The 24,764-nt window shown below is 49.3% G+C and overlaps 1 protein-coding gene across 1 annotated transcript in view; it reads right to left on the reverse strand.

The window, feature by feature from the left end:
* WNT7A (Wnt family member 7A) overlaps positions 1–24,392 on the reverse strand; it is a 32,354-nt gene extending 7,962 nt beyond the window's left edge. The window contains exons 1-3 of the mRNA XM_054281035.1: positions 24,227–24,392; positions 23,204–23,430; positions 12,019–12,290 (exon numbers count right to left, since the gene is read on the reverse strand). Of these exons, the coding sequence (XP_054137010.1) occupies positions 12,019–12,290; positions 23,204–23,430; positions 24,227–24,297 (570 nt within the window). The 5' untranslated portion in view covers positions 24,298–24,392. The remainder of the gene's footprint in view (positions 1–12,018; positions 12,291–23,203; positions 23,431–24,226) is intronic.
* Between the last annotated feature and the right edge of the window lie 372 nt (positions 24,393–24,764).

Raw genomic sequence — 24,764 nt, forward strand, 5'->3', positions numbered from 1 at the left:
TATTGTGCTTTCACTTGTTATTATTAGAATATAGCTGAATTGTCTTAAAGAGATTCAACATGTGATTTTAGACTCTATAATTAAATGAAAATGGGATTTCCTAGCCCCTTACTGAAATGGGATTGTGAGATTAAGGAAAAATTTATCTAGGATCATTACTTGCTGCTGTCCAAGCAAAACTGACACTGTGGACATGATGGATTTCAGCTTGTGAAATACTGAACAGTCTTGTTGTCTGGCCCACCTGAGCACTTTGTAGGATGAAGCTGAAATAGGCTGGGGATGGGGGTGGTGGCACGGAATTACAGATAGAGTTGTTGGTTCTGTTATCTAGCTTTCCTTCCTATCACTACATAAGTTTTCCACAGTACATATCTTCCTTTCCAAAAAGATACTGGAGAGAAGGTTCATGCCAGAAGTGAATAAAAGATGATGATTGAGGAGTTTTGGAAATGAAGAAACAGCATGGTGCTCACTGACACTAAGACACTAAGTTTAGAAAGAAAATGAGGCAGCAATTTTTCTGCCTTTTGACACGCTACTCACATAACATTTCTCCTTAGGTCATATCTTCCCCCCCTACATTCTGGTCTCCAAATAAAAATCACCCTAAAAGACTGATACTTCCAATCAGGATTCTCTAAAATAGTGACCTGTGTGGTATTTTGCTATGTATTTAAAATGTCACGGATGTCCACTGTTAAAAACATCACTTTCCTTAATCCCTGCTTCACCCCACAAGCCCATCCCTGCAGTCAATGGATCAGAGCAGTGGAGGCAGTGAAACCCAAGCTCAGCTGTGTCTGCTGACCCTGAGCCCTTCAATGCAATCCTTCCAGCATCCTACATCCAGAGTGTCTGCTCTAAGTTTTGATCCTGGGACAGTGATCCTCACCCATTCTCTGGGCTTCTCAACTAAGATGGCAGTAAGAAGGCAATTGTGCTTGTAGTTTATGTTTTAGCATGATATTTCTGAAGAAATGGGAAACACCCCCAGGTAAGAGGAACTGAATTCAATTATGTTCCTCAGTTTGGGTACACAATGAGTTAAACTCTTGGGGTTATTCAGACAAGGACGTCACTGCTGCCCCTTGCTTTGGGTTTTGTCATGGAGCCTGAGTCATTCTGCACATAAAAACCATGCAGGGAAAACAAGAAATGACACAAGTGGAATTTGTCCTCATCACAGCGGATTCACAGCGAGAGGAATGACCCAGGCCTGACTCATCCCCTGAAATTCTCCCTCTGTGGGACCCTCCCCAGTGGAGGCGAAGCTCTCCAGGGATGGTGCTGCCAGTAAAGGATTCTGTATAAAGAGCTGGGAGCCACCAGGTAGAGCATTTTGACAAATGCTGAAGCTGTCGAGAGGGAAGTTTGCAAAGAGTGATGGAAACCAAGAGAGCAGCCTGGCTGGTTCCAGACAAGTAATCAGGAAACACCTCTTGTGCTAAACTTACAAAGCCAAGTACTGGCAGGAGCATGAGCTGCACAATATTATCACTTCATATTGCTTCCAAACATTCCCAACCAATAGCCACACACAGTTAATTACAGGTTCATTTGGTTGCATACCAAACTGTGAGAGTTAACCCTAGAGATGATGCTACAGAGGACATTATTCATCATGCTGAAAAATGTCTATAAATTTAAGTTCTCCAAGACAGTAGTTTTAGTTGAAAGGGATGTTTTTCCTTTCTATTGGTCTTTTTAGGTAATGTCAAAGTAATTCTCCGTCAATTGTGCAGTACTGCCTTTATAAAAACACAACGTTTCTTACCTCAACTTCTCCATTAACTCCTTTGGTCTAGAACAAAACATGAGCTATATTGTATTTGATACAGAGAGACATATTTAAACTTCAGCCCTAACACTGTTCCCAGCTCAGTAAATGGCACTGGAGAGGCACCCATGGCCTGCTCTGCCTGCCTGCCATTTGCTGATCTGGGAAGAGCACCTGAGCTACCTCACCCCCACTCCCATTCCCCTCCTTCCCCCAGCCCCCCTGTTCTCCAGGGATAACACCTGGAGATAACAGGGATAGCCTGGGCTGTGGCACAGGCTCCAAGCCCAGTGCCACGGGTGGTTGTACCCTGGGGGGGATCTCACAGATTGGCACATCAGCCACAGCTGCTCAGGGGAGTGAGAGCCATTCCTGTCAGTTTAAAAGAAATGTCTCATTGTTCCTCCAAATAGTCTCCGTGCAATGATGTTAGTTCTTGGAAAGCAGGACCTGGATCACAATGACAGAGTGTATATTGAGCACAGACTTCCACACATTTTGTGTTTACAATTCAAAATACTCATGTTATCATCAAGTAATATGACTTTGGTGTTAATTATAATATTACAAAGATGACTTTCTAATTAACATCAATCCATATGTGCTTTCTCCTTCCTGCTGCAGCTGGGGCAATGAGTCCCCACTTCCACGTTTTCAGATAGCTCCCACCTCTCAGAGATAAGATCCTACCAGCAGAGCCTCTCTCTGCAGCCCCACAGCTGCCAAGAGCAGCACGCCCAGACCCAGCCAAGTATTTTAACAGGGATCTCCTGGCCTGTTCTCCATGAAAATTTGCTCCTATGCAGAAGAAAGTGGAATTTCCTCAATTTCTGTGTAATGCTGAGTGCAGCCTAAGCACAGGGTGCCCAGGGGAGCTGTGGCTGCCCCTGCAGCCCTGGCAGTGTCCAAGGCCAGGCTGGGACTGGGTGGGTTTAAGGTCCTTTCCAACCCCAACCATCCTGTGTTTCTGTGATTGCACCATTTTGAGCCATAGTTGAAGCTTTTGTCTTACAAAGGAATCAGATGCTAACAGAATTCACTTGGGGTGTGCTGTGTGGTTGGATGGGTTCCCTGAGCCAGCTCACCCAGTGCTGCTGCTTCTCCTGGACTCATCTACCTGCTCAGCACTCACACATGAGCTCAGCAGCAGCAGCAGCAGCAGCCTGCAATGCCATTGATGGCTCCTCTTTACAAGCCATGCACAAGTGAGTCTCCACCTTGAGATGGATGTTTTTAACAAAGGGTTAACCAGTTGCTCCAGGTCTCCAGTTCAGAAGGCCACAAGATGCCTGGAACAGAGCTGAACACCAGTCCCACCAGTACATGAAGCACCAGCTGAAGAAAACATGCATGTCCATAGTGCACCTTCAGTGTATTAATCTGATCTCCATTTTATAAATCTCTCATTAAGGTACCTTAATAAAAAGTAGAAGTCTGTTGGATCAAATGAAACAAATATCTCAATGCTAAGGTATTCCTTAGCATAGTTATTCAAATCCACAGTTTTCTAGAAAATATTTCAGGACTTTGACTATACCTTTCAATCTAAATTTGCACTAAGTACAGCAAGGCAGACTTCTCAGGCTGATTCCCTGGGAAAGCAAAAAAGCAAAGCCTAAGCACTCACTTGGTGTCTGGCTTCCTTCTGCCTTCTCATTTCCCACTGGAAATTTCAAAGTAAATTCAGCTAAATATGACAAAGTGTAGATATATTGAAAGAAACTTCTGTGAAGTCTTAACCCGTGTTTTTTGGACACATTCTCTTGACTGCTTGTTGCACTTGTTTATTTCCAGGCTATTGTGCCCTCTGGATGGTGAATTGTTCTATGCCTGCAGGGTTTATCCAGCCAAACACAACGGTGTGTTCTGGGGCTCAGGAACATCTCCTGGGGGAGCAGCTCTGTCCCCTCGCTGTGGGTGGGCTCATTTCTGGGACAGGATCTGGAATGCTGCAGGCAAGGCTGGTTCCCAGCAGCCTGCTCCCAGGAGAGCCTGGCTGGAGCTCCAGGATGGAGCAGCCTCACATCTGGGGTCCAGCCCATGCCATGGCATTCCTGCTGCTGGGCCCAGGGACACCCTGCAGGTGCAGCTCCCTTCCAAGTACCAGAAGGCTTGGGCTGGTTTCAGCAACCAGCCCTAATTCAAACTAATCCTCGTACCTTCTGGCACTAACTGGGCATGAGAGCCAAGCATCCTCCCTGCAGTTCCCTGAAACCTTTTTGCCCTTCCATAGCTCAGTTCTGCATCCTGCCAGTACCAACAGGCCTTGTCTGTGTCCTTGGACTAAAAGGCTGTTCTTCATTCATTGATTTTTTTAATTGTTTACTTCAAAATACCTGGAAACTCTTTCCATTAAAGCAAAAGTCTCTTCCATTTGTACAGCACATGCTGGCAATAATTTCTCTTGGTGAGCATTCAGGGCTTCATTAGCTCAGAGTTTTCTGCCATCACATGTGAAAGACAAGGTTTGAACCAAACCTTGGTTTAACTTTCAGTTTTACCAAAACCCCTGTTGAGTTACAGGCTCAGCTCAGGTAACTGAGTTCATGTTCCTGACTCATCACTGAGGCTCTTGGAAACGTTCCTGGAGATCCTTTCAGCTCAGGCTCAGGAGCTCTGGGCTGTAACTGCAGAGGATTCCAGTTTCACACAGCAGGGAGCACAGATCCTGCCCCACACCCGAGTCCTGCCTTGGATTTGTCAGAGATTTGGTGAATGAGGCTGCACACTGGGACATCTCCACCAGAATTTGGTGAACACTTCATGTATAAACACAGCCTGATTCTGCATTAAAAGTGGCCTCAGTGAACTGGCCTAACCATTGGTTTCCTGTTGACTTGGCCAACACCAATCTTCTTTGAGTTTTGCTAAAGTGTGGATATGGAAGATCCCAATATCAGGCAAGGAAATCAGTCTTGGGTTTGGAAACCTGAATTTCCAGTGTGAAAAATGCCAACTGGAAGAAACAGAACAGTTCTCAACTGACTGCTTCTGAAATTTTTTCAAAAACTTGGGCCAAAATTCAGGTATGAAGCTCAAAAATCTTGGATTCTGATCTCAACACAACATCAAGGAGCACAGGTTAATAAAAACATTACAAGACACGACAGCCAAGCTCATAGGTCACAGTTAAGGTTAAGAGGTGCTGGTTTTTTTCTTGCAACTTTTCATAGAGCTACAGAATGGCTGGAAGGGATCTTGAAGCCCATCCTGTTCCAGCCTCTCAGGTCTGTTTTTTTTTTCCATGACCAGGATAAGTTTTACAACCCCCAAACACAGCAGGAATCTGCTGGGGCAAGATTGTGTTGTGTGAAAGGTGCATATGCTTCAAATCATTAATGTGTTGTTCCGCAACAGGAGAGACACCAAGGACTCTGTCAAGGCTCCAAAGGTGCTGAAAACCCTGGGAGAAGTGAATAATCTACACAGCACCTATTTTTGTCTGGCTGATATTCCCCTCTGAGCACTGAATGACAGGTGTGGTCCTATGGGAAGTGTTGCTAACTGTCCAGAGAGAAAGGCCAGATTGAATCAGAAATTGTCCAGAAACCTGTGACCCAGCCAGTGGCTTTGCTGAGCAAATTAATCACCAAAGCAAGCATCTGATTATTGCCATTGTTAAAAGGTGCCCCCTAATAAATTTGGAATTTGAGATCTGTTATTTATGGAGAGAGGCTGGCCCTCAGTCCCAGCTCTCTGTCAGCAGCATGACAGACTGGCAGCTCCAGCAGTCACACACATGAAATGCATGTTTTGCTCATAATGCCAGAATCCTCTAAAACTGCGACTCCAGGAGAGCGGTAGCATTTATCATTCCCTAATCTCCAGTGTAAATCAGAAATTCAGTTTTCAACCACATGAGATATAGGAGGGAGCTGAAAGCCAAAATACAAGTAGGACCATGTATCACCATTTCTGATTAGCTGAAAGTGGAGGACAAGTGGAATGAAAATTCATTTTTGTGGATTACAGTTCTTGTGCAGTCCAATTCCCTCTCATAATTTAGACCAACATTAATGCTTCCTTTATCTTACTCTGGGCTGTTGAGAAGATGCAGAGCTTGTCTGTCAAGCTCAGGCTTGCTTTAAGACTATTATCTAAAAAGTAGGAAAGCCATAAATAGTGCTTTGATCCTTTCAAACACAAACAAAATGCTCTAAGGCTGCAAGGGATGTGTATTTCTTTTCACACCTAGGAGGCTGCCCAGCAGAGCCTTGGGATGGAGCTGGATGGGATTTTGGAAGCACTCAGCTGCACCCTGTGCTCCCACCAGCCTCAATGGGAGCTTTCCCATTCAGTGAACTGGATTTACTCCAAACTCAGAGCTTGGCCTTTCTGGGAATCCTGCTGCCCCAGCCAACGAAGCTGCCAGGACAGACTCTGTGGCATTTAAGGCTCCTTTTCTAATTGCACTGAAGTACAGCTGGGTGCCAGGCCCTTGGAGGGAAGGCAGGGCCTGAGCACTGGGTGTACCTTGGATGGATGGAACTGGGCCTGGGTCCTTGGGTGCACACTCCTCTTTGCCCCCACAGCCTCATCAGAGGTTTGCCAGAAGATATTTTACACATTGCCGGACCACAGTGAGGCACAAGCCCTGTGTGTAAACCTTCTCCTCAACATTCTCTGTGTGCCTGGTTTTAATCTAGGCCAGATATTGCACCAGGAGAGCTCCTAGGACCCCCTCCACAGGCACATCTGCTGCACCCAGGACCAGGTTTCCTGGCCTTGTGGAGCCAATATTTCTCTGTTAATACTCCTGCTCTGTGAGTGGCAGTGCTGTGTGCTGTCCTGGCTGAGCATTCCTTGCAGGATGCTTTGGGCATGGCTCTCTCCAGCACAGGGGTGTCACGGCCAGGCTGCAGGCCAGGGTCTGCCAACCTGCCCTGGCACAGCCCTGACAGTGACAGTGGGTCTGGCACAACTGTCACTGCCACTGTCAACAAGGGGCACCATTCAGCTGGGTGTTGGAGGAGCGTCCCTAACATCAAGAATGGGAGTTTCTGAAAGGGAAAATGAGGAACATTTCTGTGCCCATGCCAGAAAAACCACACCAAACCAAAAAATCCTACCACAAAGAGAAATAAATTGAAAAATGTGAAGTGCAATTGCAAAGGCACTGCTAAATCCTGAACTCCAGGGAATGTGGCTGTGCTGCTGGTACTCCAATATCCTTTGATTGCTGGTGCCAGGAGTGTCAGGGCAGCCTCTCCCAGTCCTGCTGGGCTCTCTGAGACTCTCTGGAGTCTTCAGCAGCTGTGAGCAGCTCCAGGCACTGGAGCTTTATTCTGGTGGGTCCATGAGAGCAGTTCCTACAGGTGGAGGGGCAGCAGGGCAGGTGTGGCTCTCTCAGACAGCTGGGCTGTGTGCAGGCACTGCAGGGGCTGCCTTACAGCAGCCACATCCCTGTGGAAGGAATCTCCTGGCTCCTCTGTGTCCCCCAGCTGTGCCTGCCAAGCAGAGCAGCATCCCTGGGCATCTCCTGGGAGCAGAGCTCCTGCCAGGAGCTGCTGGAATGCTGGGGTCCCTCTGCAAGACTGCTCTTCCCCAGGCAGGGAACTCCAGTGGGGCTGCAAGCCCACAAGCTGCACTCCCCTTTCTGCATCTTTTCATGCACTTTAAGATTTAGCTCAGGCAGAACTATTAAATCTCCAGAATTTCAAGCCTATATTCAGAAAAATAGAAATATGATGTTGTTTGGCAGCCTCTTTAATCAGCCCTGTCTCTTTCCTAGCATGATGCTCACAGTTTTTAAGTCGTTCATCTGCAGGAGGTTGTGCTCTGTGCTGCTGCTGGAAGTCAGGTGAAAGGGTAGTCAAAGAAAAAGGTATTTTGAGAGAGGTAGAAATAGCTGTCCCCTCCAGAGAGAGTTAATTGCAGTGCTGATTGCACACCCCACAAGAAGAGGAACATGTTCAGGAAGCCTCATGGCAGCTGAACTCCTGAGGTCAGAGGGGCAGCAAGTAAAGAATCCCACAATTGTGGCTTCCCAGGACACTTGGGAGAAGCCCTGAGCTCCTGCTTTCCTAATGGCACTGTGTCACTTCAGCCTTGCTGCAGTTTTCTACAGGATAAAACATTACACATGCCAGTGTGTTGTGATCCCTGCATGATCCAGGCCAGGAACACCTCCTGGGTGCTCCCAGCTTTGGTTGCTGTCTGCAGCAGCTCTGTCAGGCACGTCCTCCACATCCCCAGGAGCCTCAGAGCTGAAGGGGAAATCTGAAACACTCCTGATGCAGAGCATGGAGAGGCACGGCAAACATAGTGCACCTACACATGCCTCCAAAGAGAAATGCTGAATAAAAATCCACCTTGATGTGCTCTTGAAGGCAAAAGCCTTCTAAATGCAGCCTGTGCCCATGATTTATAACAATGACTCATAATATTGCATTATACTTAATATGATGTAACGCTGATGCAAGATGCCATTTGTGGAATTTCAATGTCACAGGGAAAAAGAGAGGAGAGAGCAGTCTGGTCATGTACCTTGCCATGCTGTCAGAATGAAATGCTCACAGCCACAATGTGTAGAGCCTTTCAGTATCTACTTCGTTATTTTTTAGCAGGATAACTTGGAGAATAACATTTCTGTTTCCTGGAGTATAAATATCTTTCAGACATACATTATTGTGTTACTTACAATAATTTAATCAACTTCATATTTGAGAAGACAAATTTGCTAACAGACAATTCAGTCTTGCAATTATACCCCCTCACATGGAAGTTTGCAGGGCAAATAAGGATTATGCCTTTAAATTAATTGAAGCTTTATCTCCTTTTTCTGACCCAGCTGTTATGAATTCTCCTCCTGTTCTCACTGTACTGCTTGCTCCTTCCTGCAGTGAATCAGCACTTCAGGAAACACTAATTCAAAGAGGAAAGGCACCCTAAACTCTGCTTCTGAAGGTCAGGAATCGCTGCTCTCCAGCAGGTTTGACAAATGAGGTGAGGCTCTGGGGCTGCTCAGGGCCAGTCTGGGGGGGTGTTGGTGACCCCAGCTCAGAACTCTGCCCCTGTCCTTCCAGCAGCCCGAGGAACTTGTGCTACACCAGTGAGGCCTGCTGGATTGTCCCCCAGACACACAGACAGAGTCAGAGCCTGTCCCTCAGCGTGGGGAAAGCTGCCCCTGGCTGCATTTGTGGTGGGAGCAGCTGGGAATGGCTCCTGTGCCCCTCTCCTGCAGGGCTGCTCCTGCTGCATCCTGGGCGTGCCCCGGGGGTTTCCAGCACGGCACGACCCGAGCTGCTCAGCAGAGGAACAGGGATGTTCTCCACCTCTGACCTCTGAAATCCTCCACATCTGACACCCTCGGTTGTCTCATTTCCAGCAAGAGCTGACAGATTGTGGAATTACAGAGTATCCTGGGCTGGAAGGGACCCTCAGGGATCACCCAGCCAAGCCTGGCCCTGCACAGACATCCAACAATCCCACCCTGGGCATCCCTGAGAGCCTTGTCCCAAGGCTCCTGGAGCTCTGGCAGCCCTGGGGCTGTGCCCATTCCCTGGATAGCTGTACCCTGCTCTGACAGAGCTGTGCTCAGGATGTTCAGAGGCTGCTGCTGGCACCCAGGGAGCACTGAGACATTGGCTGGGTAAAACAGGACTGTGAGAGGCTGCAAAGCCTTGACCTGAGGTCTCCCCAAATCCTGGATCAGGCTTTTCCTGTGGTTCTCTGTGGGTTCCCACCCTGCAGTCCCTTCTGTGCCCAGTGCTCCCAGTGAGCCCAGCAGAACATTCTCACCCACCGAGATGGAATGGATGATTTAATCAGTGGTTCTCAAGAAGACAACTCAATATTGATGGATCTGTGATTTCTAGAGTGCATCCTGAACCACCTGCAGCAGGTGTCACCTTGAAGAAGGAGTCTGTCACAGGTGAGCACCAGGTGAGTGGGCACAGCACAGTTTCACATTGCGAGCCAAAGAAGCAGAGAGGCTTTTGAACAGCATAGCAATGCCTACAGGTGCTGGTAAGAAATCAATAAGAATTGATTTATTTTTGGAAGCCTGGTAGGTGCCAGTCTGTCTCCCAAGTGCATAAATATCATCAAAACCTAGCCATGGGCAAGTGAAACAAGACAAGAATTTGTAGCCCAGAGGAAAGCCACCATGAATAGATTGTTTGGAGGCTGATAAGATCCATACTGCTCCAAAATGGAGTTCCACCTCACAACAAGGCTGTCTTTGTTGTGGAAGAGTCAGGTTGTGAGAGTCCTGGCATGCCAAATACCTGTAAAGGCCTCCCCTGCCAATTGTCTTTAAATACTGTGATCTTTCACACAGGAGCAAAGCCTGAAAGAAATCTCTCTAGCAAAAACATCATTTGTTCATTCTCTATGGGACAGTGGAGCAACAAGCCTCCCCTCAGTCCTGTTACTCTTTCTCTCCCCTGCAGATTTCAAGCAGAGATGTGTTCGAACAAAGATGGGTAATTTTGCTCTGTGAGGATGCAGGAAGAAGTGCAGAGCTATCTCTAGATCAGAGCAGTTCCTGAGCCTGCTGGAGAAATGGCAGATGGCCAGAGATAGCACAAACCACTGCTCTCCCAGATTACAATGAGGAGAGCTGAACCTTCCAGGCACAAGCTTCCAGGACAGCAAATTGTGCACAGAAAGGTGAGAAACACGAGGAGCCTGGCAGGGAGGCTGGGGAGGCTCCTGGAGCCCACCTTCCCACAGCCACCTCCAGCACCAATGGCCCTGCTCTGCCCTCAGCCCATACTGGGGGATAACCGAGGTAAAAAAATGCATCTTTTCTGTTTCTCTGCATTTTAAACTTTGCTTTGGGGAAAAATTTCTGGCCAGCAGGCAGTTCCAGCCATGTTTGCAGTCTGGTGTAGGCTGCTGTGTCATTTCCTGGGAATCTTTTACTGCCAGCACCCATCAAACACAGGCAGACCTTTCAAGGAAGTAGCTGTGCCACAAAACTCCTCTGCTATTTTTTGTTTCACTGGGTCTGTGCCTGTACAGCAGAGCAGACTGTGGGTGTTGGTGCTTCACCAAGCTTTTCATGATGTGCCTTCATGCTACCAGAAGCTGTTATAAAGATCTCAGAACCATTCGTTTTGCAAATATTAACGTTCAATTCTTGAGCTATTCTCAGAATTCAGGATTCATTTTGTGGGGGTTGAAGCACAAGTTTTGACACCACAGAGCCAGACACAGGCATTTGGGATACTGCACAGAGTAAAACCCAGAATCTCACCTATAAAACTCCTACAGCAGCATTAAATTAAAGAAGGGTTAGGCTTTTGTTTCAGGTGGAAATGGCTTTTCTTCAATACAATCTGCCTGGCTCCAGCATAACTGGAGATGTCTCAGAGCCTACAGGTAATTACCACAACAAAAATAGCATCCACAAATTAACTGCTGCTCCCAACTTCCTTCTCCTGTTTGCCTCTAAGTCACACTCACATGATGCTGGAATCAGGAATTGCATAGGAGGAGGTAAAGGAGAGCTGAGGAAGCAAGGATTGGCATCCCTGAGAGATGGGATCAGCAGAACTCATGCAGGGAGAGCCCTGCTGGGCTGTGGGGAGCACACAGGCTGCCCTGGCTATCCCAGCTGCTGGAATGGAGCCACAGCCCCACCGGGACAGCCTGGGAATGCCTGGCCCGCAGGGAGCATGGCTCAGAGCAGGCTCCTGTGCCCGGCCCAGCTGCCACTGGAGATGGGACACAGGGCCAAGGCAGCAAATCCTGGAGCTCAGTGCCTGGGATCCCCAGGAATCCTGGCTGTGGGAGCTGCTGGGGTCCTGCCTTCCCCAGCGCTGCCTCGGCAGCAGCAGCTCTCAGTCCCAAAGGATGGGGTGGGTGGCAATGCTGCTGTGCTGAGCCCAAACCCGAGCCACAGTGGCACACCCAGTGACAAGGGCTCAGCCTTTCCCTCCTCGCAGGGGCGGCTCTCACACAAAGAGCAACGTTTGAACAGCAGTGTTGAAAATGATCCCTTTTTAGCTGAGTGAGACATTCATGTCTGAACCTGACAAGACTCCTTCTCACCCCCACAGCAGCAGGCAGCTTGTTACCAGAAGTACCGTTTGACTCCCCAGATAAAACACTTGTTTGATTTTTTTTTTCCCTTTCTTACCGCTGCAAAGAGTAACATTTAGACAAATGCTTGACGAGCAGACGGTCCAACAACCTGCCGAGGTGCCTGCTCGTGTGCTGTGAACGATGGCAGCGCCGCGCAGGGCACCCAGCCCAGCCCCGGGGTGGGCATGGGGACAGCGGGCACTCACCTTGCGCCCGGCCTCGTTGTTGTGCAGGTTCATGAGCGTCCTGGCGTTCTGCTTGATCTCCCGGGCGTCCACGAAGACCTTGGCGAAGCCGATGCCGTAGCGGATGTCGGCGGAGCAGCCGCCCCATTTCCAGCCCTCCTCCTTGTGATACTGGCCCTGCTTCTCCTTGTCGCAGCCGCAGTCGCTGAGGTTGCCCTGCGTGCAGGCCGCCGTGATGGCGTGCGCCACGCCGGCCGCGATGATGGCGTAGGTGAAGGCGGCCTCCCTGCTCCCTGCAAGGCAGAACGGCCGTGAGCGGCGGGCAGGGGCAGAGGCACTGTGGGGAACGGCAGGGAAGGGCAGGGCCTGCGGGCACACAGCACTGGAAACCTGCTCCATGAAGAGCAGTGCTGTGGGCACACAGCACCCTGGAAATGCTGGAAACCTGCTCTATGAATGGCAGGGCCTGTGGGCACACAGCACCCTGGAAATGCTGGAAACCTCCATGAACAGCTGTGGGCACACAGCACCCTGGAAATGCTGGAAACCTGCTCCATGAACTGCAGTGCTGTGGGCACACAGCGCCCTGGAAATGCTGGAAATCTGTTCCATGAACAGCTGTGGGCACACGGCACCGCCTGCTCCATGAACGGCTATGGGCACACAGCACTGGAAACCTGCTCCATGAATGGCAGTGCTGTGGGCACACAGCACCTTGGACATGCTGGAATCCTGCTCCTTGAACGGCTGTGGGCACACAGCCCCCTGGACATGCTGGAAAACTCCATGAACGGCAAGGCCTACAGGCACACAGCACCCTGGACATGCTGGAAACTGCTCCATGAATGGCAGGGCCTGTGGGCACACAGCACTGGAAACCTGCTCCATGAACGGCTGTGGGCACACAGCACTGGAAACCTGCTCCATGAAGGGCAGTGCTGTGGGCACAAGGCAGTGCCTGCTCCAAGAACAGCAGGGCCTGTGGGCACACAGCACCCTGGACATAATGGAAACCTGCTCCATGAACGGCAGGGCCTGTGGAGGCCACAGCACCCTGGAAATGCTGGAAACCTCCATGAACAGCTGTGGGCACACGGCACCCTGGAAATGCTGGAAACCTGCTCTATGAATGGCAGGGCCTGTTGGCAGGGCCTGTTGGCAGGGCCCCACCGCACTGCCTGCTCCATGAATGGCTATGGGCACACAGCACTGGAAACCTGCTCCATGAATGGCAGTGCTGTGGGCACACAGCACCTTGGACATGCTGGAATCCCGCTCCATGAACGGCTGTGGGCACACAGCCCCCTGGACATGCTGGAAACCTCCATGAATGGCTGTGGGCACACAGCACACTGGAAATGCTGGAAACCTGCTCCATGAACGGCTGTGGGCACGCAGCACTGGAAACCTGCTCCATTAGTGGCAGTGCTGTGGGCACACAGCTCCATGAACAGGGCTCTGCCCCCTGGGACTGACCTGCTGCGTGCTCATCCCTAAAGCCATGGCTCTCCATGAGGCACGGGGAGATCAAGTGTTGTTCAGGCTGACGCCTTTGGAGTTTAGCTTTGTTTCAAATCCTGTACTGATCGATGTATAATTCTAAATGCCATACAGAGTGTTAGCTACTGTCTCCACGTTTTGGTCAGACAAAAAATCCCTCTCAGCCTGAAACTCAAGGACGTCCTACAGCCTCAGAGCCCGAAAAGTATAAACAGAAGTGAATGGGGAGGAGGAAACTGGGGGTAAATGACTTCAATATCTGCAGCTGTAATTGAAGAATTAACCCCTGATATATAAAAGGACCAAACTTATAATTGTCTGAAAAACTCGTGACCACTGTCCATTCTCAGTGCAGCCTCTGGGAGGCCTTTGGCTGCCCAAAGTGTCCCTGTTAAAGACCTTCAATAAATACCCACTTTATTCTCTTTACCTTGCCTAGCCTCTGTTCTAGGGGGCCACTCCAAGGCATCAAGCCAGCTTCATCTCTGTATTTCCAGATGCTATTAGAAGTAGGCAAACTAAACTTAAACCAAAAGGATGGGGTGGAAAATGTTGGAGCTCAAAAATAAAGAAAGAAAGGAAAACAAAATAAGTGGGCTTGGGGGTTAAATTTTGAAAGCACCCATATTCAACCTTTTAAAAATTCAGCTCAGAAATAGGATTTTATTTAAAAATTTAATTCTACACTAAACTGTATTTTTACAGGATGACCGCTTCTGTTTGACTTGTGTTCTGAAAACATTTTAACTCAACTGGGATGATTTTTTCACATGGTAGGTGTCAAACATTTTCAGCACTGACATCTATGCTGACTCAATGAAATAAGTCTTGGTTTAATTTCAAAATTTCTCATAAAATGAAGAAAAAATCCTGACCTGTTGTAGGCACCGTGACCAGAGCAGGTGAAGTAACAGCCTCACCAGAGGCTGTGAGACAGAGGTTGGGTCAATATTACTTTGTGCAACAAGGCCATAATGACAGGCTTCTGTTTCCTGAGGGGGGGTTCTCACTTTAAATCTAAGATTTAATTTCTCTTTTTGAAGTTGGGTTGCATGCTGGTGTGTGTATTTCCCACACATGGACCCTAAGGTATCTGTGAGGCTTTGGGGGCCAGTTCAGCTGAGAGAGGGCCCTTCACAGCCTGAGGAGGTTTGCAGAGGTTGCCCATGTATGTCAAACAGCCTTTACAATTTTTTGGATCTCCCAAACCAAGAACTTGTCCTACTCTTATTTCTCCAATGACAAAATGCACCCTTGTTCAATAGGATCAGAATCAGGCTCTTAATTAGGGGAGTGCAGATGGGAAGATCTGCTTCCCTTCTCCAAGTGCTCCTCAGCTGAGTCCTGGCAGACCTCAGCTGCTGGCAAGAGTCTGTTGCCCATGAAACAAGCCCATTTCTGCTGCTCCTTGCATTTCACAAAAAAAAAATTAATCATTTGGGAAAGAAACCTTACAATACTTCAGCCTTGGCTGCATCCCTTTTGTGTAATATGATCTGGATTTCTCTGCTTGTCTCTTTCAATGATAAATGTTCACTTCCTTATATCGAGGAAGTAAAATGGAAAACAAGATGACATTATCACAATCTGTTAATAGACAACTTCGTGCCCTCTATTTGCAAAGGCAGTATTCCCTAATGCTGCAACGTGCTGCATTTATTAAGGAACTTAATAAAAATTAAGGAACAGTCAATTATCTGACTTTCTCAAAGGATTCCTTGTTTCTCCTTACTTAAAAAAACCCATAAAATTATTTGGTTTTGACCATGGAAATTGGAGATGAAGCTTTCTAGAACTCTTGGCTTTTTATAAAAATCTGAATGTGGAAGAGAAATGCCAGGCTTTAGGTGTATTTGGAGTTGAGCTCCTCCTCCAGTTTACACTCATCAACACCCTCACTATTTTAAGCACAACACCACGAAAAAGGCACTGGTAAACTGTGTACAATAAGAAGTCCCACTTTATCTCTCAGAGGGCAGCACTGCATCACATCAGATTTCTGCTCCACAAAGCAGCAAATGGGACCCTGTAAAGAAATATTTCTGAGTTGAATTTACATGTGGTTCTTTTCTCCCTTTGATTTTGATCAGATCACTTTTGTTCAGCACAAGTTATTTTCAAGTTCAAGAACAAAAACCACTGGGAGATCACTTGAATGTGATGCACTCAGCCTTGTAGAGGCTGAGCACCTCTTTTGCTTTTTAGAGGGGAGAAAAATACAATGTAGAAAATACAAAATTAGTACAAGCAGAGTCAGAAACCAGTGTCAAGCTTGATCATAAATTACATTACATAAATTATTTTATAAGTTTGTCTTATTTGGGAGAAAATCTTAGCAGCTTTTGAAAACTCAAATTTTGGAGATTACATGGTAAACAAAGCAAGTACCTAGAAGGACTGGCCCAAGTAGGAAGTGCCTTGGCACTCGTGCAGTGGTGATAAAGTGATGTGTGTTTGTCACGTCTGCATCCAACTGTTCCTGTTTTCCCATAAATGATTGACTTTTCAAGTCTCATTACCCTGGCCTGGCTCACAGAAATGCCAGCATGGGAGGGAAGCTCAGAGCAGCCTGAGTGTCTTCTGTGACAGTGCTTGAGATCCCAGGGGTTTGTGGCCAGACAGGGTAACCTGAGCACGGGGGTGCTCCTACCACTTTTAGGCAGAATTTCTACTCCTGTCCTTTGGATTTCAGCAGGGTTGAAATTCCTGGAGGATCTAAGGGGGAAACGTGGCTGTACCAAGGTATGGCCAGGCAGCTGCTCCTACAGATGTTGGGCAAAGGTGGAGAGTCACCTGTCACAGAACCATGGAATCCCAAAGGATTTGGGTCGGAAGAGACCCTAAAGCTCCTCTCATTCCACCCCTGCCACGGGCAGGGCGTTTCCAGCACTCCAGGGTGCTCCAAGCCCCGTCCAACCTGCCCTGGATGTGTACAAGAATTGCAAGCCCTCCTTTCAGCTCCCAAATCACACATTCTTCTCCTTATCTCAGACAAACCATGGTAAACACTCCAGAGCTCAACTCCAAGCACTGGAGCCTCCAGAGAAGGATCTGGCAGCAGTCAGAGCTTGCTCTGGCCGTTCACAGGGCCGATGACCTGACAGGTTCCAGCCATGGCTCTGCTCCCTCAGCCTCACCTGGGGCTCTCCCCAGCCCCAGCCACTGCCTCAGGGCTGTGGGACCTCAGGGGCTTCTCTCCAGGTGTTGGACAGAAACATCCTCTGGCTTTTCCTGTGTTTTTCTGGACTGCAGTGAGGTGTGCAGCACACTGCAGCTCCATTTGCTCTGACGGCAGAGAGCTTGGCACTGATGGCTCCCAAAATTTCTGCAGCTCCACCTGCTGATGCAGACCCTCTCCCAAAGCACTGGGGTCCTGTCTGCAGCCCCTGCTCTGGGCAGGGCACCTTCCCATGCTCTCTGTGCCTGTGTCTGAGCTCTGCACAGTCAGGCACCACCCTGGGGTGCCACTCTCTCAAGGGGAAGCACTGAGAGGGTCCCAGGTGGGTGCAGACACAGGGATTGGCAGGGCAGCTTCTCTCCTCACACTGAGCACAGTTACACACAGCCCATGCACACCTCAGAGCCCTAATTCTGCAAACACTCACCGCGTGCCTCTGAGTTTGGATGTGAGTGTTTGCTGGGCTGGGTTTGGGCTGAGCAGCCTGTCTGCCAGCTGCACTGACTGCTCTGCATTCTGCTTTTAATTTACCTAACGGCACTTGGGTTTAAGTTTAATCTTTACATTTGAAAACTTTGTAAAAACTTCATTCACGCAGATTAGAAATGGGAACTTATTTTTTAAAAGGAGTGCAATACCTTGATGTTGTTTGGGAAACAAAGCCTGAGCTTGCAAAATACAGGGTGGATTTACTTGCAGGAAGTCAGTAGGTGCTCAGCAGTTTGGGATCTAAGGGTGCTTCCAAACAGCCTGTCCTGCCCTATCAGTCCCCCTCATAAATTGACTAAGCTGTGAAATAAAAGAGAGACAAATTTCTGTTTATCTCACTGGAAAACATGGGTTGTATTTTCTGCTATTTAAAGCCAAAGGGTCAGAGAGGGAGTTATCTGCAGTGACATGAGCTGAAATATGATTGGGAAAATATAAAGATGGAAAACACAGCATACCTTGCCAATTATGTGCCACAGCAAACATTACTCCTCATCTCTCTATAGGGGCCATAATTCACAGCCTGGAAAAACGCAGAGCAGAACCCATCCCCTGCCTGCTTTGGGCTTTGCCTCCTCCTTCTCTGGTAGATACAAATGGTCTGCCAGGATTTCTTATTTTCATTTTTCTTTAATCTAGCACAAGTGATTAATAAGAATGGTAGCTTAAAAAAAAAGAAGTATTCTCTTCCTAATTTTTTCTTCCCCTTCTCTACAAAGTTTTGGGGGTTGGTGCCTTAAAATATTGTATTCAGTTGGAATTAAAAGGATGGTTCCCTATAAAACAGCACTGTGGCTTTACAAAGATTAGTACAGGTAAATAAAGTACAAAGAGGCTTTAAGAGGCATTCAAGACTCTGGGGGTTTAGGCCCTGCCCACTTTCATGAGCTAAAGTTCCTTTCATCAACACATTAAACTCTTGAAGAGGAAACACTCCAGCTAGAGTGATTATTTCTGAAAATACCCCCTGTAAATTCATAAAGTTACTACCCAATACATGTGCACTGCAAAGCTCAGAGCCACTATTCTGGAGTTCAGATAAGTCTCCCCTTTTGAGGGGGCTCTGAGCCCCCAGACCCCCGCGCTCCTGGGGAACCCTGCCCTGCCACAGATCTCCCACCTCCCCAGCCAGATGCAATCTCTCTGTTCCTCTGGAACAAGTACTCACAAGACAATTCTGAAGGCAGGTATGAAAACCTTGTGATGGGAATTCCAACTGCAGTGACCTTGGGGCAATGTTTTATCTTGCAGTGACAGTCCTTGCTGAGAAAGATTGACTTTTTGGCACAAAGCAGCTTTGGATGATCAGGCCATATTTCAGCCCGGCTTCTGTTTTGCCTGCAAATAACTGTTCTCATGCAAGACACTGACAGTAAAAACTGGTTGTAGGGGCTGGAAACCTAGCACAGAAATTCAAACTCTGACCTCACCTGACTAGATAGAAAGACTCCAGTTAATTACATTTTTTTTCTGTGCATCCTGGGGGCTTCCTAACAGCAGTGGTTGACAAAACAGAGTACTTCTCAAACTTTCCTCTAAATATTGACCAAACCACATAGTGCAGCAGCACTCAGAGCTTTGTTTCCCACAGAGCTGGGCAGATGATCTTCCATGCAAAACAAAAACAAGAAGGATTTTCCTGCCAGAGCTCCAGGAGTGTTTGGACACTACTCTCAGTGGTGCACAGGGTGGGATTGTTGGGGTGTCTGTGCAGGGACTCCATGATCCCTCAGGGTCCCTTCCAGCCCAGGAGGTTCTGGGATTCTGGGATTCCACCAGTGGTTGCTCACTTGGTCTGTTATTCTGGAATTCAAACTATCAGACTTTAAAACCTGGCTCGAGAGACTACAGCAGTGTTTAAAGTCAAAATGCTCCCTGAAATGACTGAAGATTAAATCTATTCTTCAGCACACCTGTACTGGGATGTTTTCACAAGTGTTTGTCTATAACACAGTGACAATATGAAGATTTACTCATAACTTTCCTGTTAAATTTTGTGTTAAATCTACCCAGCTGGAGAGGAAAATGTTCCTAGATCATCTTCTCTCTTCCATACCAGCAGGAGAGCTGCCAGCTCTGAACAGGTTAGGGAAGGCTTTGCCTTGTAGGACAGTTGCCATTTGCCTCAATAGGCAGGATTGGGAATGTCCCTCTTTCCTTATGGTGTTTGAAGCCATAGAAGAAAAGTTGATTTTAGTACCTGGTAAATGAATGAGTGCTAATTCAGTGCAGAGCATTGCAGTGCACAGAGGAAAGGCAGCAGGCTCTCCTGGTTTAGTGTGTGCCTCAGGGCAGCCCGGGGTGATCCCTGAGCCCAAGGCATCAGCACAGCGTGCAGACCTGCCCTGCTCTGCTCATCAGCTTTGGGACCAGCCTGTCTGTGGGGACACTTCTTCTGATTTCAGCTTTCCTTATTCCCAAGAGTAATGTCAGGTGGGTGCAGTATCAATGGGATTGCACTGAAGCATTTTCCAGGGTAGAAGAGAGCAAGGAATTGATGCATTTTAGTAAGGCCAGGATGACGACCTGGCTGAAAGGTTTTGCTGAAATGCTCCTTGCAGACCACCACTCACACCTCAGGGCTCCCTCCATCCTCCCCCTGCTGGGTCCCTGCAGCCTTTGCAGGGCTCTTGTGCCTCTCTTCTCTCAGTTCTGTCCTGAGGGGTCTCCACTTGGCCATGTCCCTCTGCTTTGTCCCACTTCACTTTCTTGTTTAACAGTGCCAGTGCTGCTCACTTGTGGCAAAAGGAGATGGGGGTTTTCCCCCTCTGATGCCAAAGTGATGGTGTCCTCCAGATCCCATGAAATGTGGTTGTGCCCAAGGCAGTCCTTTGGGACACCAGCAGAGTCACTGCTGGCCACCTGCTCACGAGGTTGCACCCTGCAGATCGGGCCCCTGAGGCACCTGATGGAAAGAAAGCCTTGGGCACAGCTCTCACTCTTCCCATGATCCAGCAGAGCCCAAATCTGATTTTCAGACTCCATCAAAGCCATCTCAGATCCTCGGGCTTGAACCACGTTTCACCTGAAGACAGACAGGCAGGAGAGTTTGGGCCTCTCTTGCTTTAAAAACGTTGGTTTTGATTGTGGCCGTCCTCAGGAACAGAACTGCTGACCACTGTGGCAAATATATTTGGTTTTAAGTGTGTCCATAATTGCAGCGTTGCGTCATCTCCATGGTTATTTTAGAAATTCTCTCTGCCACTCTACATTATTAATAAGATGTCTGTGGAATGGTCTAGAAAAATCATCCCTGCGTTGGTCTGGGCTCCATTGCTCCCTCCGGGACTGAAGCAGAGCAGTCTGGTGGCACTCTGTGACTTCTCTGCGTGTCCTGGCACTGCTGTCCCCAGCTGGCACGGGGTCACATCCACAGGGTGTCAGGAGGGGACACGGAACATCTCTCTTTGGAAGGGCAAAGCAGATAAAATACCCAGGAAATGGAAAGTCAGCGCTGGGCACTGCTGGGAGCTCATTGCCACCAGTGGGAAACTCAAGCCAGTGAGCACAAAAATGCTCTAGGATGAATTCACAGGGTTGCTCACTGTACCTCTACAAATAAACTCCACAAATAAACTATCACTTCACTGGATGATGGGTTGTATGTGAATTTTTAAAAATACTCACATGCTACAGGTTAGAACAGGGAAATATTGTTTGATGCTTTCCTTCTAGAGAATTCCAAGTGTTTCAATAAGGTTAATATTCCTGTTGCCATTTTAAAGATTGGAAACGAGAAACACAGAAGAGTGTGCCATGACCCTTAGCTACACAACAGCAGGGCCAGGAGGGGAATCGCCCTGAGTGGCAATAAGAGAATTTAAATAATTGCAGTATATTTGCACAACATTCATAGAATTCAGGGTAAGGCACTCAGAACCTGATCTCCTGTTTGTGGGCACCAAATTTGACTTATGGCTTTATGGCACATGGGTTGCACCCTTTTTAACCAAGGAAAATATTATTTAACCTGGAACACATCCTGGCAGAGATCCTTGGGAAAGAGCAAGAGATGCCTTTTCCCCATAGCCATAGAAAGATGAGCTGTGTCAGATGTTCAGAGTTTCTATACCTGCTGAAGGGAAGAAGCAGGAGAACAAGGAGACCACCTGAACAGGAACAGTTATAAATATCTTGTGGTGTTTGAGAGCCTAAGTAGTTTTATCGTTGAGACCACAGGAATGTCTGTGCAAAAGAAAAAAATCACCTTTGGATTTCAACCCCCTGTGATTTTTACCAAAGTCTACTTTAAAAATAACATGTGTAACCTGTTTAAATTTTAGGGGTTTGTTATTCTTTAAATGATTTTTATGGAGTTTTGTAATTTGGATGCCATTCAACTCTTGACTGTGTTCTGAAACCAGGAAGAATTTGCCCTATCCATCTTAGTCTCATAATGGATAGATAGAACATATTAAGAGTTATCACCTCAAAGCCAGATCAAAGTCTACTTCCTTTGATATTGACTTTCTTTAAAAGGACCTAAATATAACCCGCTAGCTAAATAATTCAATTTTCGGAGGGAGGGAAGGAACTGAGAGCATGTTTACACAACAGACCACAACAACTCCGCAATTTTCTAATTTCTGGGAGAAGAAAACTCCTTCTCACATTTTCTGTTTAAGGAAATGTTACTTTTGGACTAAAAGAACCCAAACCTGCCAGCCATCCAAATGGACTCTTCACTGACAGAAGTGGCAAACACTCGCCTGCATCGCTGACAGGAAGGGCTCAGCTCAAGGAACAGAAACATGAGCTAACCTGGATAAATGCTCCATTTTCAGATTTCCCCAGCGTTGTGCAGGGAGCTTTTTCCCTTGTCTACCTGAGCCACTCTGATTATCAAAGGTTTTCAAAGGCAGGGTTTCCAAACTGAGACGAATTCTTCTCTTCCTGCTCTTTCCTTACCTAGAACACCTGTCAGTGTGCCCTGCTGTGGTAAAACACACACCCAGTGCTCTCAGGGGCTCCAGAGCCTCTGTGTTCCATGGCAGTGCCAGCAGTGAGGGCCTGGCACAGATCCTGCCCTGGGCCTGAGCAGTGCCTGGGGCCAGCCCATCCAGGGCTGCCCTGGTCCCTTTCTCTGGGCTGCCTGCTCTCCTCATGAAACACCCACAGTTCCTACCATGCTAAGTATTGCTTGATGGGGTTTCTGGGTTTTTGCAACTTCATTTTACACGGGGAAGAGACTGGAAACCACAGATCCTTCTGGATGTGGAATGCAGTGCTGTGAGCTTTCAGTGCTGTCTCTAAAAAAGACTAGCCTGTATTTGGAAAACACATTCCTTGGTCTTCGCATTTTAAGTGGAATCAAAGAAATGTTGGGTAAGTTTCACTACAGTGTTTTGCAGAATGGGGGCATGAGAGTTTTAATCTCAGCTCCATTTCTTCAGGTATTTACATTAGTTATTATCAATACTGCCTTAGTTCAGAATTTGCATATATTTTTTACTGCTGCAATAACTGAAAACATGGAAAATGGAAGTGGGATCTTCTGTCAGTTGATTGGAGCAGCATTTCTGAATGCCCTGACATCCCAAAGCAGAACACACCCACTCTTCCTCGTGGCACAGGGGCACAGCTGCTGTGCAAGGATTCTGTGTGCTGGGGATCTCTCACAGCGAGACTGATGGCTGTGCCTGGATCCCACATCAGCCCAGTAACCCCACAGGTGCAGTTCCAGCTCTGCTCAGCACCCTGGCTCTCACTGCTGCCTTCAGCAAGAGCCAGTCCTCTTTTCTCCCATCCCTAAGAACATGAATCGGGTCCTGTGCACAATACGGGAAGCTCTTTGGAGAGGATTTCTGAGAGCAGGGCTGTGAAATAGTGCCCAGGTGGGAGCTGGCACACACCGGAGTGAAGCACAGGCAGGTGCCGTGCCGGGACGGAGCCGGTCGGCAGTGCCAGCACAGCGCCCAGGTGCGCACAGTGCCCGCCGTGCCGGCAGTGCCCACAGTGCCCATGGTGCCCGTGCCACCCCGGTGCCCGTGCCGCCATCCCGTGCCCTCGGGCGGGCGGGGCAGAGCCCAGAGCACGTACCCACTTTGAGCTCCTTGCCGAAGACCGTCCGCTCGCCCAGGGCCGAGCAGTTCCAGCGCCCGTTGCGGAACTGGAACTGGCACTCGTTGATGCCCATCTGGGACCCTTCCCCGATGACAATGATCGCGTCGGGCCTGCTCTGGCAGATCGCCCGCTGCCGGGGGGCGAGCCCCGGGATCTTGTTGCAGATGATGCTGGCTCCCAGGGCCACCACAGAGGAGAAGCCCCTGCAAGACAAGACGGCGGCGGAGGCTGAGGGCAGGCGGGTCCGGGGGCAGAGCGGCACCGCTGCCTCCCCGTGCCCCGGGGAGCGCCCGCCTTTGCCCGCGCTGCCCTCTCCCCGTCCCTCTCTCCGAGCCGGGGCAGAGATGGGCAGAGCGCGGCTCCTGCCAAACCAGGAGCAAACTTCCTCCTGCCAGAATTAAAGCGCGGGCAGCGGCACTGTGTGCCCGGGCCGCGCACTGGCAGGGGGCTGGCAGGGTTTTCCCAAACCTGCCGAGCAGGTGGAGGAGAGAGGGAGAGAAGGAGACAGGGAGGGAAGGAAGGGAGGGGGACAACCCACGCTGCCTGCCCCGGGGCCGCCTCCTCCCGCACGCAGCGCACCTGGCCGGGGATGCTGCGGGCCCGGAGCGCCGCCGCCCTCCCTGCGCCCCTCCCGGGCCGGCGGCGTTGTCCCCCGGGCGGAGCGGCCGAGGGATGTCCCTGCGGGAGCGCGGGCAGGTACCGGCCGGGGAGCGCCCCGCACCGGGCTGGGGCAGGGCCGGCTGCCCGGGAATCGCCCCGGCGTCCCTTCCCGGCACGGACCCAGCTCCTCGCAGCCCCGCACATCGCCCCCCGGGAGGGTCGCTCCGAGGCGCGCTTTACCTGTCCTTAGAGAAATAATCGTGATCTCCACCATCATCACTTTTTTTTTTTTTTTTTTTGAGACTTCTCGAGTTAAATAGTAACAGGTCTGGGCAGGTTGGGCTGAGCGCGAAAGAGAGCGCGATTGTTATAAAGGAAAGAAAAAAAAAAGTTACTTACCCAATCTTGATATACACAATCCCCAGGCTCAGGAAGATGTGGAAGATCCAGCGCCTTGTTTTCCTGTTCATATTCCTTGCTTGCCGTGGCTCAGACCAACACGCGAAACGATGCCCGGCGCGCCCGGGGCCGGGGCCGCTCCGTCGCTGGCGCTCACGGCCGCCCGGCCGAGCGGGGCAGCCCCCGCCGCGCCCCGCAGCGCCCGCGGCTCCGCGCCGAGCCCCGGCCGGCGGCTCTGGGCATGGCCCCGCTGCGGGCGCTGTCCGGGAGCGCGGGGCCGGACGGGCTGCGGGTGCTGCGAGCCGCGTGCCCACCTTCGGTGTGAATTGGCTCTCTCTCTTCTTCACACAACACCCCCCCTCTTTTTTTTTTTTCCTCTCTTTCTCTCTTTTTCAGCTACTTGGGCGTGTTCTCCAAGGAGGGAGTTGTCCAGCCGGGGGGGAAGCGAGGCGGGGAGGTGGGCAGGAGGGGAACAGGAGCGGCAGACGGATCACCTGCCTGCGGGCAGGCTCAGCGCGATCCTCCTGCCGCGGGCACG

The sequence above is a fragment of the Melozone crissalis genome, unplaced genomic scaffold (genome assembly GCF_028551555.1).
Source record: "Melozone crissalis strain CALT ecotype California unplaced genomic scaffold, PUWL_Pcris_2 ptg000029l_1, whole genome shotgun sequence".
Classification (NCBI taxonomy): domain Eukaryota; kingdom Metazoa; phylum Chordata; class Aves; order Passeriformes; family Passerellidae; genus Melozone; species Melozone crissalis.